This window comes from Monodelphis domestica, chromosome 3 (genome assembly GCF_027887165.1).
Source record: "Monodelphis domestica isolate mMonDom1 chromosome 3, mMonDom1.pri, whole genome shotgun sequence".
In the NCBI taxonomy this organism is placed as follows: domain Eukaryota; kingdom Metazoa; phylum Chordata; class Mammalia; order Didelphimorphia; family Didelphidae; genus Monodelphis; species Monodelphis domestica.
This window is the reverse complement of record NC_077229.1, coordinates 52,192,672-52,210,787: the sequence shown is the minus strand read 5'-3', so window position 1 is coordinate 52,210,787 and position 18,116 is coordinate 52,192,672. Positions and strand designations below refer to the sequence as shown.

The 18,116-nt window shown below is 42.9% G+C and overlaps 1 protein-coding gene across 1 annotated transcript in view; it reads right to left on the bottom strand.

The window, feature by feature from the left end:
• TMEM132C (transmembrane protein 132C) overlaps positions 1–17,601 on the bottom strand; it is a 559,319-nt gene extending 541,718 nt beyond the window's left edge. Inside the window, exon 1 of the mRNA XM_056821908.1 lies at positions 16,968–17,601. Within this exon, the coding sequence (XP_056677886.1) occupies positions 16,968–17,052 (85 nt within the window). The 5' untranslated portion in view covers positions 17,053–17,601. The remainder of the gene's footprint in view (positions 1–16,967) is intronic.
• Between the last annotated feature and the right edge of the window lie 515 nt (positions 17,602–18,116).

Here is an 18,116-nt window from a genome sequence, read left to right as displayed (position 1 = left end):
ATGAACTACCTCCTTAGCCAAGCATCCCTCATCTTATATTTGCAAAGTTGGGGTTTTTTGAGCCCACATATTAAATTTGACATTTATCATTTGTTCCATTGTTTCAGTTGTATCTGTTTCTTCCTGATCCCATTTGGGGTTTTTTGTGGCAAAGATACTAGACTATTTTGCCATTTCCTTATCCGACAGTATACAGATTAGGAAACTGAGGCCAACTGGGTTAAGTGACTTGCCCAGAGTCTCATGGCTAGTGTGTCTGAAGCCCAATTTGAACCCAAATCTCTCTGGCTTCAGGCCTGGTACTCTATCCACTACTCAACTCAGATGCTAATTCAGTTCAATGGAATGGGCCCAATAGTCCAAGATGCTTTTGGTTCCTGATTCTGTCATCCAAATCCAGATTTCTGCCTCCAAATTCATTGTTCTCACCACTCTCAAGTCCCCACACATTTCTTTCACATTCCAAGGCAGAGATGTTCTAGTTTGCAACATTACTTAGAAGATGACCTAAAATATCACCTCCCACTGCCTCTGGAAGGACCAAATATTTGAGTATTCTAATGAGAGTTGTATTGGGTCTGGAGTCAGAAGCCCCAACTTTGAGTCTTTGCTCTGCTTGCTGCTCAGGAGGTTATAATGTAACCAGGAGTATGATGGGAAATGTTTAACAACCAGATTTACAAATTAAAAAACCTCAACATACCCACAACACACTTTTGAGCTAAAATTACAGGAACATTTTCTTCATCTTGAGGCTAGACAATCAACAAAACAATTAGTCACATTGATTAAGTGCCTACTATGTGCCAAGCACTGTGCTAAACCCTGTTTCGGGACCTTTGCTGATTTTGGAGATGCAAATGCTCAAAATGATAATTTAACAATCAATTAATGCTTGTCCTCCTTGTACAAGATGCTTCATTTTCATTTGAGAAGAGAATAAAATGAGGCTTAAAGAGATAAAGGCCTCAACCTTATCATTCTCTATTTTGAGTGGCCTTCCTTACCCACTGCCTACTGGCCCTTATCACCTCGCACTCTGCTTGTTCAAAACAAGATTTGTTATTTATGCCTCCCAGGACACCTCTCTTTGTAACTCTTCCATTTATGTCGAGGGCATCACTGACTTTCTAGTCACCCAATTTAGCAATGTAGGAGTGATGTTCAACTCTACATTCTCACCCACTGTGCTCCCTCCCATCCCTTTACCCAATAGTCAATCAATCAGATTAGTTAGAAGAAGCATGAAACGATGGACAGCTTTGGGGAGTTGCAGGACCAGAGTTCATGGCACCAACACTTTGGGTCTTTGTCAAGTCAGCAAGCATTTAGTAAACACCTTAACAGCACTTAAGAGTTAGTAGCAGTCTGCTAAGTGCTGGACATACACAGAATGGCTCCAAATAGTCCATGTTTTCTGGGCTAATGGATTGAGTTTATGCAAACCATTTTACTCCTGGGGCTCATTTCTTACATCAGTACCATAAAGGGGTTGGATTTGATGACCTCCAAGGTCCCTTCCAGCCCCTGAATTTACAAGGGAGTCCATGCCACATCATCATCGTATTTCTCTCCTTCATTCCCTCCTCTTCGTCGGCATAGCCAGCACCCTTGTTCAGGCCTTCATAACTTCTTGCCTTGACTATTTCAATCACCTTCTAACTGTTCTCCCAGATTCAAGCCTGTCCTTTTCGAAACATCCTCCACATAACTGCCAAACTGATATTCCTAGAGCACAGAGCTATCTGAGAATGCTATTCCTCTACTCAAAAGTCTCCAGCGGCTCCCAATGCCTTTAAGCTAAAATATAAGCTCTTCTGTTTGGCTTTGTCATCCCTTCCTATCTGACTCGAGCCTCCCTGTCCAGGCTTATTAAATATTACTCCTTTTCATACATTTCATCTTTTGAAGGACCTCCTTGTTATAAAGATCTACAGAAGATAACATACAAATAAAGGAAGGAAGGAAGGAAGGAAGGAAGGAAGGAAGGAAGGGATGGAGGGAGGGAGGAAGGAAGGGAGAAAGGAAAGGAGGAAAGAAGGGAGGGAGGGAGGGAGGAAGGAAGGGAGGAAAGAAGGGAGGAAGGAAGGAAAGAAGGAAGGAAGGAAGGAAGGAAGGAAGGAAGGAAGGAAGGAAGGAAGGAAGGAAGGAAGGAAGAGAGGGAGGGAGGAAGGAAGGAAGGAAGGAAGGAAGGAAGGAAGGAAGGAAGGAAGGAAGGAAGGAAGGAAGGAAGGAAGGAAGGAAGGAAGGAAGGAAGGAAGGAAGGAAGGAAGGAAGGAAGGAAGAAAGGAAGGGAGGAAGGAAGGGAGGGAGGGAACAAATATTTATTAAAAACCAGGCACTGAGCTAAGTACTTTACAATTAATATCCTCAGAACAACTGTCAAAATAGGTGCATGAGAGCAAAATAAGTAGAACCAGGAGAACATTGTACACAGTAACAGCAATATAGTGGAACAATAATCAAATGTGATAGATTTCACTATTATCAGCAATCAAATGATCTGGGACAATGCTGGAAGTCTTATGCTGGGGAATGCTATTCACCTCCAGAGAAAGAACTGGTGGAGTCAGGTAGATGCAGATCAAAGCATATTATCTTTCCCATCAGTGTATTTATGGTTTTATTTGGGGGTTTTGATTTTGTATTTTTTTGTATTTATATTTGTGTATATAAATATGTATATTTATTTTGTAGTTATATTTGGTTGTATCTTAAAACGATGAACAATATGAAAGTGTGTTTTGCATGCTAATAAAATTAAAATTAAAAAATAAATAGGTACTATTATTATCCCTATTTTATAGATACAGACAGAAGCAAAGTGACTTATTCAGGGTCACACAGCCAGAGAATGTTTGAGGCCAAATATGAACAAGGTTTTTTGACTCCACGTCTAGAACTCTAGTCACTGAGTCATTTCCCTGCCTTTGAAACACCAAAGACAAGTAGATGAAAATGATTCTATTACTAAGTCATAGAAATAGGACACACCTTGAGACAATTTGTGGTCTAAGCCAGCTAGCCTTCTTTATATGAGATGGTTCATTTCTTGTCTCTACAGCTTTGCACTGGCTAGTCCCTAGGCTTGGAAGGAACTCCCTTCCATAGTTTTCTTTGAAGTTTAAGTCAATTACTTCTTTCTACATGAAATCTTTCTCCCTCCCCAATGAAATTACTCTGAATTCACTTTTATGCTTACAGGTTGTTTCTCCCAATAGTAAGCTCCTTGAGGGCAGGGACTGTTTCTCTGTTTGCCTTTTTTCCCACACTCCCAGTGTAGTGCCTACAGTACTGTATCATTTTTGTTCAGTTATTCAGTCGTGCCAGACTCTTCATGACCCCATACACCAGGGGTTTTCTTGGCAAAAATACATGAGCCAGTGCATCCTTTTGTCAGATAATCAGAAGTTAATTGGCTTGCCTAGGGTCACACAACTAGGAAGTGTCTGAGACTGGATTTGAACTCAGGTCTTCCTGACTCCAGACCCAACTGCCTAAGAACAGAGTAAGAAGCTAATTAATGCTTATTGATGGATTGCTTGACTTGACCAGCAGTCTTGGGAAAAGAATTTAGAACTCAGCTTAAGCAACAAATGACAAATATAGAAAAGTCCACAAATAAGCTGAATTTCCATTATTCAAAGACTCTATTTCTGTATGCGGTTTACGTCTAGAGAAACATATTACTTATATGCACAATGTCAGAAAAGTCTTAGTGCCATTTTAAGCTATTAAGACTCAATAATTATATTAAGGCTTAAGATTATGCCCCATCACCATGCAAGTCAATAAATGAATTAAATTTCCATCGTTCACAGGCATTTCTTATCTATGTGGCATGTGCCTATATAGGGGCAACTAGGTGGTACAGTGGTCAGAGTGCTGGGCTTGGAATCAGGAAGACTCATCTTCTGGTGTTCAGATCTGGCCTTAGACACTCACTAACTGTGTGACCCTGGGCAAGTCACTTCACCCTGTTGGCCTCAGTTTCCTCATCTGTAACATAACCTGGAGAAGGAAATGGCAAATCACTCCAGTATCATTGCCAAGAAAATCCTGAATGGGGTAACCAAGAGCTGGACACAACTGATAAAATGACCAAACCATAATACTCCTATATAATGATGTTTTTTTATAGACATGGTATCTTGAAAGTTTACTACCATTTTAAATTATATAATTTATATATAATTATATATAACTTGATAATTTATATTTATATAAATTATAATTAAGTTATTAAGGCTTAAAACTGAGCCCCACCATATGTGCACAAATATATCTATACATCAACTACAGAGGCAACACAGCACAATAGACAGGGCATTAATTAGACTTGAAGCCAAGGAAGCATGAGTTCAAATTCTCCCATTGGAGGACTTACTTGCTTGACTGGGAGCAAGTCATATAACCTGTGCAAACTCCAAAAGTCTCATGAAGAATGTGAATTATATGGAGGTTACATCTGCATTGGTGAATGGAACATAATCACAGTTTCTGAAAAGAGGGCATTTTGTAGACCTGTTTAAATTCAGAGAACTTCTCACCTGCCCCCTCCATATTCTACTAAGGGCTATAGAAGGCTCAGTCTTCTCTGGGGCTTTCAGAAGAAAGCTCAAGCAGGAGCTGTAGAATTGGGCTTGTTTCTGGCAGTGGCTCGATATGAAACAGACAGTGTCAATCATTCTGCTATCCTTGTGCTTCAGGAATAAGAGATTAAGGCATTTTGTAGGAAAAAAACCACACACACACACACACACACACACACACACACACACAACTGTCCAAGAGACAGGAATGGCTTCAGCTCAGTTTAACCAGCATTAATTTTTTAACTCCTCCCCTGTCCAAGGTACCATCAAGCTAGGGGCTAAGACGCAAAAGCAACAGCAAACAGCCCCTGCCCTCAAGGAACTCCCCCTCTCCTGGGGGAAAGGGTGAGTGGGACATATGCAGAAATAGGTAAATACAAAGTCTAGAATTCACAGCACCAACCACCCAGAGAAAGGACAGACCAGAGGAGTTATCTGATCCAATTCTCTTCTTTTATAGGTGAGGAAAATGGGTGCCATGTTGGGTGAGTTGCATACTTGAAGTCACACAGGTAGCAAGTGGCAGAGACAGTATTTGAATTCATGTCCCATGACTCCAAGATTAATTCTCTTTCAACTATATCAAAATATATATCATATATCAAATCATATCACATCATGTCATATCGTACCGTATCATGTAATGCCATCTAAATGAGTTCAAATCCAGCCTTAGATACTAGCTGACTGAACCTGGCCAAGTCACTTCCCCCTGTTTGCCTCAGTGTCTTCATCTGTCAAATGAGCTGGAGAAAGAAATGGCAAACCACTTCCATATCTTTGCCAAGAAAATCCCCAAAAGGGGGTCACAAAAAGTTGGACATGACTGAAATGACTGAACAACAATGATAATGTCAAATGATACGATGTAATAGAACGTAACAATACAATATAATACATGATATAATATACTGATAACAAGCTCTCATTTATAAAGAATTTTAAGGTTTGCCAAGCACTTTATCTCATGTGAATCTCACAATGACACTCGAAGTTAAATGCTACCATTTCCTCTATTTTACAGATGAGAAAACTGAGGCAGACAAAGGTTAAGTGATTTGTCCAGGGTCTCATAGTTATTAAGTATCCAAGATTAAATTTGAACTCAAGTCTTCCTGATTTCAGTTCTAGCACTTAAAACTGTCATCTAGTCATTGATAATAATAACAGATATTTGTACTGTACTTTAAGGTTTGCAAGGCACTTTACAAAGAGTATTGCATTTGATCTTCATAATAACTCTAGGAGGCAGGTGTTATCACTATCCTCATTTTTCAAATAAGCAAACTGAGGCAGAAAGAAGTTAAGAAGTTAAATGACTTGTCCAGGGCCACATAATTATTACCTGTCTGAGGCTAAATTTGAACTCAGGTATTACTGACTCTGGGTCTAGCACTCAAAACACTGCCACCTAACTGTCAATATTTATAATAGATATCATTTATATTATACTGCAATGTTTGGCAACGTGCTTTACATATATGATTTGATTTGATCCTCATAATAACCCTGAGAGGAAGATACTATAATCATCCTCATTTTCAGGTAAGGAATCTGATGAAGATAAAGATCTGCCTAGGGTTGAACCATTAGTATCTGTCAGAATTTGAACTTAGAGCTTCTTAGATTACACATCCAGGTCTTTATCCATTGAGCCAATCACCTGGAGTGTCCTGTAGAGAGAACAGCAGGAGGGCCAGTCTGACTGGGATAAAAAATGCTTAAAAGAAAATATGACGTGCTAGATATAGGTAGATAGGAACCAGATAATGAAAAAGTTCTGAATGCCAGATTTCAGATTTTGTATTTCTTCCCCAAAGCAATAGGGAGCCATTGAAGATTTATGCGTAGAAGGAAGGAATGAATGATCTAGTTAGATCTGTGTTGTAGGAATATCAATTAGGCAGTTCTGTGAAAGATGTTTGGGAAAGGGAAGCACTTAGACCCTGGGAGACAAATTAGAAAGCTACTGCAATAGTTCAGGCAAGGGACAATCAATCAATTAATTGATCCACCAGCATTTATTTATTGTCCACTATGTCCCAGCCGCTGGACCAATCAGTGGGGATACAAATCCTAAAGTTATTACCTACCAAAGAGGAACTTATATTCCTGGACCAGTGTTAGGTAGTAACTAGGTGGATCCATAGACAAAGTGCTAGACAGACTTGGGAAGATCTGAGTTCTAATTCTGCTGTGTGAAGTCTGGGCAAGTCACTTAACCTTTGTTTGCCTTAGTTTCCTCGACTATAAAATGGCACATGTCTCAGAAGATTGTTACAAGGTTTGTATGACATGCTGTGTAAAATGCATTTCCAAATGTTATATCAATATTAGTGATTGGTTCTCATTGTTATTAAAGACTGAATGAGTCTCTAGTCAATAAAGTTATTTCTGCTGAAGTGTGCAGAAGGATACAGAATAGACTATAGTATGAAACATTTAATACTGTCAAGATGATCTAGTCCAGTCCCTTCATTTTACAAATGGGGAAACTGAGACCCAGAGAGGAAAGGTGACTCAATTAAGGTCACAGCTAGGAATTGGCAGAACTTTGCCAGCATTTTTGCTAAAGTGACAAAGTTATGGTCAAACTCAACTGGGTATGGGGGAAGTCAACTTTAGATTAGAGTCATTCCTACCAGAAGGAGGGAAGGGGAGGGCGGAAGAAGGTTACAGAGAGGCAGCTACCATCCCAAACCACTGACCTCCACATGGATGCCTTTATTCCATTGACATGTTCCGGGTGTAATGGCAAAGTAGTGCCAGCCAAAGCATGCTCCACTAAATGGAAAAATGTCTGTTAACTGACAGCTGGCATAAGACTGAGATCTTCAAGATGGAAACAGTATATTATTTATAGGACACAAGCACAATAGAGGAATATGGTTTGAATTTTCAAGAAAATGAGAAGAGATGCATTTCTGGGTCAGTTCACTACTTACAGTTGAAAAGAGGAAAGAAAGGGAAGGAAAAAGGTGACCTGGGGCCATGTGGTGACCCAAAAGATTTAAACAAATAGACAAAGGGAGAATATTTCCACTTAGGAATGGGGGAGACACTAATAGAGCTGGAGCAGAATTCTTTCCAAAGCTGGTTGTTCCCCCAAGGTCTTCTTACCTCATAAATATCAAGGATGTTACAAAGAGAAGAACATTTAATGCAGCCCTCGGGTCCTGATGCAACTGGGGCTCAAAGGTCACTGGAACCTCAAGCTATGAGATACCATAAAGTCAGTTCTGCACTGCTCGGACAGAGTATAATGTTCTAGGACTAAGAAGGTAACACTAACAGTAGACGACGATCAATAAATACATGCCAGAGGAGCTGATCAATTACAGAATCACAGGATTTCAGACTTGGAAGGGATCTCAGAGGCCCCTGAGATTGATTCATGTATGAAAAGAATCCTGACTCTCAGAATACAGACAAGTGAATGCCCAGCCTCTGTTAAGAGGCTTCCAATAAAGGAATGGAGAATCTAGAAGGTACCTCAGAGGCCACTGAGGCCAACCCTTGGCCCTTCATTTTGCAGTTGAACAAACTTAGATAACTATTATGTGTCAGAGAAAGGATTTGAACTCAAGTCTCTCTGACACCAAGTTGAACATGCCCAACCTCTCAGGAGGCATCTCATTCTATTAAAAAATGAACCCCCAAAACCGTCTTTTCCCCCCCTTGACATCAGTAGAGGAGGGCAAATTAAGAAATTTAAGGATGGTCAAGCACTCTACATTTATTATCTCATTCAATCCTCATAACTTTGTTAGGTAGGTGATATTCTTATCCCCATTTAGCAGATGAGGTTGAGGTAGGTTAAGTGACCTGTGGAAGAACCTATAGCTACTATCATCTGAGGAGGAATTCAATGGCAATTCTTCCTGATTCCAAAGGCAGAACTCTCTCCCTTATACCAAATGATCTCTTTAGCCCTGGTTCAAAATCATAGGCTCATAGCATCCCATCTCTGACAGTAAGTGCCTGTGTGACCTCCGTCAAGCCCCTTAACTACTCTGTCCTTTCCTTTTCTAATTGGTGACATGAGAGAGATCATACTAGATGACTTCTGAGGTTCTTCTCAGTTCCTGGTTCTGTGATCCTTTGATCTTTTGCTACCAGTTACTCCCAGTTCTGCCTTCTGAAGCCAAACAGACTATGGTAAGCCTAATCCTTCTCCTACTTGACAGCCAGCCCTTCAAATGGTTGACGATTGCCAACATGTCTTCTCTGCCTCAACCTCTCTCCAGTTTTCTCATCTCCAATCCAAACCTCTCCAGTTCTTTAAACTGAATCTCATGTGGCACAGACTCATGACTTTTCCAAATGCTGGTTGACCACCTGTGTACACTGTCCAGATTGTAAGGGGGCATGATGGATAAAGCCAGGCATGAGGTCCTGACCTGAGTTCAAATATGACCTCAGGTACTTATTAGCTGTGTGACCATAGGCAAGTAGCTTAACTAGTCTCTTTGCCTCAATGTTCTTATCTCTAAATTTGGGGTAATAAAAGAACCTACCTCTCAGGGTTGTCATAAGGATCAGATGAGATAATAATTATTGAGCTTGGTCCAAAGTCTGCTATATAATGTCATTATTACTATTACTTACTACTACTACTATTATTATTATTCTACAATGAATGTAATACTCCAAATGTAAAATAATCAGGCTAGGGAAAGAGAAGAAAAATTAATGAATACCTAGACAGAAAACCTTGAAGCTGACACATCAAGAAGACAGAAGGGTGAGGATGGTGGGTGAGGTAGTAATCTCCCTACCCATTGCATTCTCTCATTGTTCCTCCTGTGAGATGCAGTAACTGTTAGAAGGAAGCCCGTTGCTCATAATAAGACTCTGGCACATCTGGTTCCTCTACAAGGACAGGGCATGACTTGCCAATTAATAAATTAACTGGTCAAATTTATATAGTAACTGTCAGGCAGAGCTGAGTAGAGATGGGTGTTTGGGGGGACATAAAGTCTGAATGATGGAGAGGGCTCCAAGTTCAGAGAAGAGTAAAAAACCCCTTGAGGATCCCCATACAAAAAGGACACATTTTCCAGCTTTGCAATCCAGGAAAAAATGTAACAGCATCACCTTCTGCACTTGGAGATGGATGAATCTGCCCACAGGTCCTCCACGGGTCTTATCACATAAGCCAGAAAGCATCCTCTCTCTATGCCCCCACCCAACTGGAGGAATAATGGGCATGTTCTTACTACATCACACGGGCCAGTGGAGCAGAAACTAGCTCCCAATTTTTCAGAGATATTTGGGCCATTCATATATGGAGACTTGGCAATAAACTTAAGTGGGGGAAAATCCTAGATTTTTAAACCTGAAAGGCACCTTACAGATCATGGAGCCCAACTTCTTCATTTTGCAAAAGACAAAACCAAGACCCAGTATGGTTTGGTCACTTTCTCAAGGTCATACAGAAACAAAACTCTGATTTGAACTCTGGGTCTCTGACTACAAATTCAGGTCATTTTCAATATCATCTTGTCGCTTATTCTTTTCACCAGACAAAAGAAAGATGAGAACAAAGATTTTGAAGCTTCCTAAGCAATGTCTGTGATTCAACTGAGGACAAAAACTACCTATTTTCAGTATTGCAACCTTAATAGTGAATTTTTAAAAATTTAGACCTAAAGCCAAAATAAGAATGAACCTCAATGTCAATACAATCTCTCTCTCTCTCTCTCTCTCTCTCTCTCTCTCTCTCTCTCTCTCTCTCTCTCTCTCTCTCTCTCTCTCTCTCTCTCTCTCTCTTTCTCTCTCTCTCTCTCTCTCTCTCTCTCTCTCCCCTGTCTTCCCGTCTGTCATCTCATCCTCATCCTCTCTCCCTTTGTCTCTCCCCTCTCCTTTTCTCTCTTCTTCCCTCCCATCTCTTTCCTTGTTCCCTCTTATCTCCTCTCTCCTGTCCCTTTCTCCTTCCCCATACTCTTCCTCTTCCTTCTCCTTTCACCTTCTCTTTCTCACTCCCCTTCCTTTTTTCTCTTTCCTCTCCCTCCTCCTCCTTCTTCCTCTCCCTCCCTCCTTTCCTGCCTCACTCCTTCTCCTCCTTCTTCTGTCTCCCTCCCCTCCTCCTTCTCTTTCTTTCTCTTCCTTCCTCCTCCTTCATCTCCCTCCCTCCATTCTCCTCTGCTTCCTTCTTTCTCCTCATCTTCTTCCTGTTCTTTCCCCCCCTCTTCTCCCTTTCTGCTCAACCCTCACCTCTTTATCTCTCCCCCTCCCACCATGATTAATCACTGAATTTATCTGGAGAATACAAGAATCCTGTATTGCTACAAAATGCATCCCAGAGAATTACATTAACCAACCACGAAGCACAGCATTGGTTAGTGTTATATTCCTGTTTATACATCTCCTCCAGTCCACAGAGAGAGCACAAGGAAACATTGAGAAAAGCAAACATTATAATTAAGGGCCAGAGGGACTGATTCAGGATGAAAGATTAAAAGCACTAAATATGTAAGCTTGGGCAACATTTTCACCAAGGAGGGATAGGATAACGGCTTTTTAAGACTCTCAGGCTTCTAAGGACCCAATGAGAGACAGGGGGAGTTAAAGGCGAGACTAAGAGCATTGTGAAACTGGGCAAAGGGGAATTAAGATTCAACTCTTTTTTAAGGCATAGGATATCAATTCCTGGGTTTAGCGCCCCAAGGAGGGCTAAGGACTAACCAACATTTCTCATTTGCTAAGCTTCTTCATAACATTTGCTCATTTCTTTAACTAAGACTTAAAGTGGACCTTCCCCTGGGGGTGCGATTCATTTCTATTCTGGCCATTGCTCAGTTTTGTTGTGTAACTTCTCTTCTCCATGGCCTCTCATGCCTTATTGGCTGTCTCTCTGGAGGGCTTAGGATGCCTTGGCACGACAACTATGGTGGGGGAGGAGGTTAAGTCACACCATTTTCTATAGATAAGTCATGAACTTCTGGGTGAAGTCTCTGTGTTCTCTGAAATCCCCAGTCAGCTGCAACAAGTATGATCTTCCTTTCATGGAAAGGGAAGAGGGGACAGAGAAGGGCTGCCCAAGCCCTGCCCTCCCCTCCCCTTTCTTTACCCCTCTCCCTTCCCCCAGCCCTCTAAATGTGCACTTGAGAGTTCATTTATTACTGATAAAGCACAGACATCCATGTGGTTATAGGCAGAAATGAGCAATCTTAAAAACTGAGCAGGGGGGTGGGGGATATCATTGATCTGGAGAATTGTGATCAGGAATTTGTGTTTCATCTGACCTTTGCATTATCTATTAAAATGGTTTTGATTTAAATCTTCTTTGATAGTGCTTGCTTTTATATCACTTTCATTTCTTAAAATGCCCTCACCCATCTCTGAGAGCCATCTTTTGTAACAAACAATAAAAAAGAATGAGAGGAAAAAAAGATGTTTCAGCAAATCTAACTAATTCTTTTACTGCCTATCTGATGACAGACAGTCATTTAATCTATAAATTGGGCACAGGGGAGGGGAAGAGTTGGACTAAATGGGTCCTAAAGTCCTTTATAGTACTTTTAAAATTATATGATCTTATGATTAACCAACAGTATATCCAATATTCCATACCCATAGTTCCCTCCTTCTTGCAAAGAAGAGAGATTCATTTTTTCCTCACTCTTTCTAGATGCTCTTTCCTTCCTTTCTTCTTCCTTCTCTCTCTCTCTTCCTTCTTTCCCTCTTTCTGTCCCTCCTTTCTTTCCTTCCTTCCTGCCTTCCTTCTATGTATCCATTTTTGTATCTTTGGACATATATATGTTTCTATCATCCATCATTTACCTCTCTATCCTGCAAATGGATGCATGAATAATAATTATAATAAGTACATAAGTATCATTTATAAAGCATTTCAAGATTAGCAAAGCATTTTACAAATATCTCATTTATCCTCACAACAACCTGGGAGAATAGGTGCTATTGTTCTCTCCATTTTGCAGTTGAGGAAACTGAGGCAGGCAGAGGCAAAGTGACTTGCTCAGGATCACATAGCTGCTAAGTGTCTGCAGGCAAATTTAAACTGAGGTCATTCCAATTCTAGGTCCAGTGCTCTGACCACTTTGCCACCTAGCTGCCTCTTGAAATCAAATGAAAAATTGTTCTGAACAACTGAATAGTAGGAACAAAATCCTACACAGGACTGTGGAAGGTAGAGGGAATTATAGCCTACTTAGTGGAATGAAACTGTATTCACACACCTTAAAATCACTCAATGATATTTATACAACTAAAAACAGCTTTCTGCGAGCCATTGAAGCCCATTCCTATTAGCCAGTAATGCATGTCCAAAGAATCCCTGCTTAGCAATACTTTGATAGCTAATTTCTCTGGTTTTGCCTTATCTGTACAGTATGTGCTGGAGAGTAATAAAACTACAGTGCATAAAAAATATCTTATAAGTCATATAACCCATTAAGTCTAACTAGCTACTAGCTACTGGCTTCCCTCCTAATCAGTTCACATTAGTGAGGTTTGCCTATACCATGAAAGAAAATGTCTTTTAAAGTCAACTTTCAATTGTTAGTGTCATGGGGGATGGAGAAAGAGCACAGATAAATGAAATCCACAGATAATCCCAAATCCTTGGCTTAAACAAGAATTTTAATCTCCTTTGCCCAGAACTGCTAAGAACAAAATCAATTCATGTGAGTGTTTCCTTTCTAGGACTCTGACTGCACTCCATGGAGCTGCCAATGAGCAGTGAGATACCCCAGAGTGTGTAGTGGAGCCAGGGGTCTGGATAATTGACTGGCTGGGTAGCACACCTCTGAATAACTGAGAAGCTTGAGGATTTCAAAGATTGCTCTGGAATCTGGAACCCAGCATGGGATCATTCCTTGGAAAAAAAATGGTATTTTTCTATCACAGGCAGCAGGGATTCTCATTCTTTGGCATCAAGTCTTGGAGAGTAGGAGGGTGTTACTAAGTCTCCTCCCACCTGCCTAGTGCCCTGATCTTCTGCTCCCTGCTTAACACCCCACTGCTCTCTTCTGACTTTCCCAGAGGCTTTAGGGATGTGCTCAGCAGTGGTCATGACTGTTCCAACACTCGACATAAAGGCACAGTGGAAAGAATGCTGGATTTGGGACCAAGAGGGTCTAGATGTGAATCTTGGTTTCCTGGGTGGCCTTGGACAAATCCCTATATTTTTATTTTTGGCATTTGTTTCCTCATCTGGAAAAAATGGCAGAATTGGCCTTGGTGGCCTCTACAATCTCATTCAGGTTCTATATCTATGATCTGGTTTCAGATCCTAGTTCTATCTGTATGACCCAGAGCAAGCCACTTTATTTGGGGGGGGGGAGCTTAGTTTACTCATTTGTAAAATGGAGAGAATCAAACTAGGTAACCTTTAAGTCTACTTGCAGCCCTAAATCTGTGATTTTATGATTCTGTGACCTCTGATCTAAACTTTCCTGACTCAGAATACATCTGAAATACATCCTCCCCCCACCCAATTCAGATCAAAGGACACAAACTAGTAACTCCTGACTCAGAGTGGCCAGGTCTCCCCTACTTACTCCCACATCATAAAGTTCAAAAAAGATCCACTACTTGAAATGTCCTTCCTATTTCTGGATCCTCTTTATAACAATTAAGTCTATTTCAAGCAGTGACGTTCAGCAAAGTCTCCAGATCCGCAGTCAAAAATAAACACACAATTGGTATTAAAAATTGATACAGCGGTTTCAAGGATTCCAGAGATATGCACTTCATTCTTGGAAGGAAAGAACTGGTCTTTTAATGGCAGACAAATCAGGGTGAAGGTCTAAAAACTTTCCCTTTCCACAGGGTACCTTAGAAGAGGATAGGAAATGGTGATTTTCCACCTTCCCCCCTACCCAAAGGAGGTTAACTTCTCTTTCCTTTCCCCTCACTCTAAAAAAAGAGGAGGGAAAGAAACTCTTTTAATAGCATTATAAAAGGGTTAGACATAGACTAGAAAACAGGGTGAAAAACACACTTCACTTAAGGCACGGCTATCCAATTGACCCAGCTTCAGCAACATTCTGCTGCCCTCTGAAGTTGCCTATCCATTCTCCTGAGCCGATGGCAAAAGTCAAATAGATTCTCTCTTACTCTACAAGAATGATCAGAACAAGAACATTCTAACAAGTCAGGATTCTATAGAATAAAATCAAATGAATGATTCCACCATCTCATATATATATAAAGGTTCTTTAGACATTGCAAAGCCCCCTTTTTGATTCATTCTCTCATTTGGTACCTGCAACAGAGTAGTGAGCATAGAGCATAAAGCAGATGTCATGTTGACCCATTATTTAAATTACAAAAACAATGTCACCTTCTATTTCCCTGGCATCCTAACCTAGGCAGTGCCTTGCCCTCTCGCTCTCCTCTCTTATTTTATCTTCCCAATGGACCTGTAGAGCAGGTAGAGAAGGGACTGATTTAAAAGAGGATACTGAGGGTCAGGAAAAACAAATGAATTATTAAGGGTCACAGAGCTGTTAGTTTAAGGACCAGAATCCAAGCATCCTAATTGCAAGTTCAAGCCTCTTCTTCCTAAAAAAAAAAAAACCCAAAGAGGGAGGAAAGATTTTTCCCCCCTCAGGGTAAAAACCATTTTCCTAGTACTCTGAATGACTGGTTCTTCTATAAAAATACAAAGTGTTGAAGTTAACAGTATTCTAACCAGAAAGGATTTTCTCTCCACTTAAGATAAGGTAAAAAATCTACCAGCACTACAGTATGCCTGAGCCTACAGCCCCACCAAATGTGGATTTTCCTGGAATTTCACTGCTGTGAATAAGGACTTTTGAAAAGCAAATGCAACTTTTTAACATCAATTGGCAACATGTCACTCCCAATGCACTTCCTGCTTAAAGTTAAAAAAGCTTCAAGGGGGAAAAAGGCAGGAGATAGTAAGTGATTTTCATCTAGTCAGACTTCTGCTCTGAAGGACTGACTATGCCGAGTCCTTAGGAGCTAGAGCAGAAAAGACATCTCCCAGGGAGAGAGTAAAATAGGTTTGTAAAACACCTTGGCTGCTAAGTTTAACTGGTTCCCTTTTTCATGTACCCAGAATGGAAATGCAAAGCCCTAGGCTCACAAATGCTGCATTGGACAGGAAACTAATATTTCACCCTTTTATTTTCAATGACCCTCCCTCTGAGGCTCCCGACAGCTGCTGCTGGTCTTGGCTGTCCTTGGCACTGATGCCGTCTTCTCTCCAGCACACCCTGGCCAATGATGAGCCCTGCTCTTGACAATGCCCGGTTGTTTCCAGCGTCTTTTCTCTCTCTCTCTAATCCTCCTCGATATCAACAGCACCCAGCTCTGTAAGAGCCCAGCATCCTTTCTCTCTCATCTTGATCTTCCTCTGTCCTGTAATTCTTCTAAAAGCAACTCTTGGGAACAATAGAGTCCATAGTTCCACCCCAGAGACCCCTCCATCAATTTCCAGTGTTTTTATTTCATGCCAACTCCTTTATTGCTCATTCAGACCCCACCCCATCCTTAATGTACCTAGTTTTTCATCCCCTGCCCCTAGAGTGCCCTGTGGGGCGTTATCCCACTGGGTTCTCTTTCAGGTCAGCACCTCCCAACTTTTCAATCAAGAATATGTTCTCTACCCACGTGGGATCAGGATGAGCAGTTCTTTTTCCTCCTTCTGCTGGGGTCACCTCATTTCTCCCCTTTCCGCCTCTCTCCTTCCCTTCCCCCTCCCCCCCAAATCAGTTTGCCTGGCTTGGCTTCTAGAGGAGATCAGAGTGAGGCATGCTGTCTCTCAGGGATGCAGGGGGGCACAGAAGCTTGCATGCTGGCAAAGAAGACTTAACAGGAGAGTAGTCCGCTCAACAATGGACAGTCTTTTTTCCGAGTAAATCCCCCTTACGTCATTCGGACAGCCCCAGGGGGAGAGATGCCAACCAGGGCCTGAAGAAACCCCCAAGGGGGGGGGGGTGTCTGTGTTTTTCGGAAAGCTTATATGGGCTGGGGGGGGGGAGGGAAAGGGGGTTGTCTAACTTTTCCTTCCAAACCTTATCTTCCCCGTGTGCCTCCAAACCTCGACATCTGCGAGTGGGGTTCCATGGCCTCTTAAGGCCATGAAAAAGATGCTTGGAGATCACCTGTCCAAAAGTGTCCGCTGTGGCCCCTCGGATCGAACTGGCAGTGGTGGGGTTCAGAGAAGCTAGGGCTGAGGCTTTGGACAGCTCACCTATCTTTCCATCAAACTCCGGGACTTGAAGAGGAGAAACTTTCCCCCTCCTCTTTCCTTCCCTCCCATGCTCTCCACACCCTCCCCAGCTGTTGCCCAGCATCTCATTCCTCCAGGTCAGCCCTCTGGATTGTGGCTCTGGGGTCCCCAGGAAAGGGGCCCGGAGGCACAGGTGTCCGGCTTACCTTTGTAAAGCAGCGCTCCGAGTACCAGGCTGAGCGCCCCGCACAGCTGGCCGCCAGGACCAGGGGCCGCCCCCTCGGTGCCCATGGTGAAGACGCAGGCTGTGGCCCTCGGCTCCGGCTTCGGCTCCGGTTTCGATCCCGTGGGGGTTCCGGTTATCTAGGGCTCACAAGCTTCTCGCTGCTGCCGCAGCTTCTCTCCTACGGGCGCTGCCCCAGCCCGCAGCCCCGTCCGGGCGCTGCATCGCTGCTGCGCGCCCCTGCGGGGGGCTCCAGACAGCCACTCTCAGTAGTCTGCGGGGCCCCGCGCCATGGCCCGCCGGACGCCCGGAGCAGGACGCACTGAGCGCAGTCTGTCTCTGGAACTAGACGCCAGGAGCTGCCCGAGCGCCCTTACCACCTTCTCTGTCGCTGTCCGCTGCTGCCACTGCCACTGCCCGCTGCTCGCTGATGCCCGCGGCCGGCGGCTTTGCCTGCTCTCTCCACCTCCTCCTCTCCCTCTTCTTCTGCCTGCGCTCCTCGCTCTGGCTCCAGCTCAGGCTCTGAGAACTTTTCTCTCACCGCATCCTAAGCTGAGGCTGCCTCCGACTCTGCCTCCCCCAGCCCCGCCTCTGCCTCCGCCTCCGCCTCCGCCTCCGCCTCTGACTCCTATTCAGTCACTGCCCCCTCCTCTCCGGTTCCCTCCCCTCTTCTTTCCTCTCCTCCCGGACTCTCAGAGCCTGCTCTGAGAAGAAGGGAGGCCGAGTTAGAGGAGGTATCAGGAGGGAGGAGGGAGATGGGGAGGGGAGAGGAGGGGGGAATAATATTGAGTGAAGGGAAAACGCAGAGAGGGGGAGGGGGTGAAGACGGAAGACTGAGAAGGGGAAAAGGTCTGAGGAGAAGAGGGAAGGAGATGGGGAGAAAAGATGAAGACTGAGGAGGCTATAGGGAAAGGAGGAAAGAAAACAGGGAAGCGGGGAGAATGCAGGGAAGAAGGAAATCGTGTGATTATAGAGAAGAGAGGCTCAAGGAATCCTAACAGAGTCCTCATTTGGCAGAGCCTTGGGAAGAAGGGGGCTTCCTTGAAAGGCTAAGGAGAAAGGTACCCTGACATTTGAAAAGACAGTGATCTAACTTTACTATTAATCCTATTCCGAAGAACAAGGGTTGCAA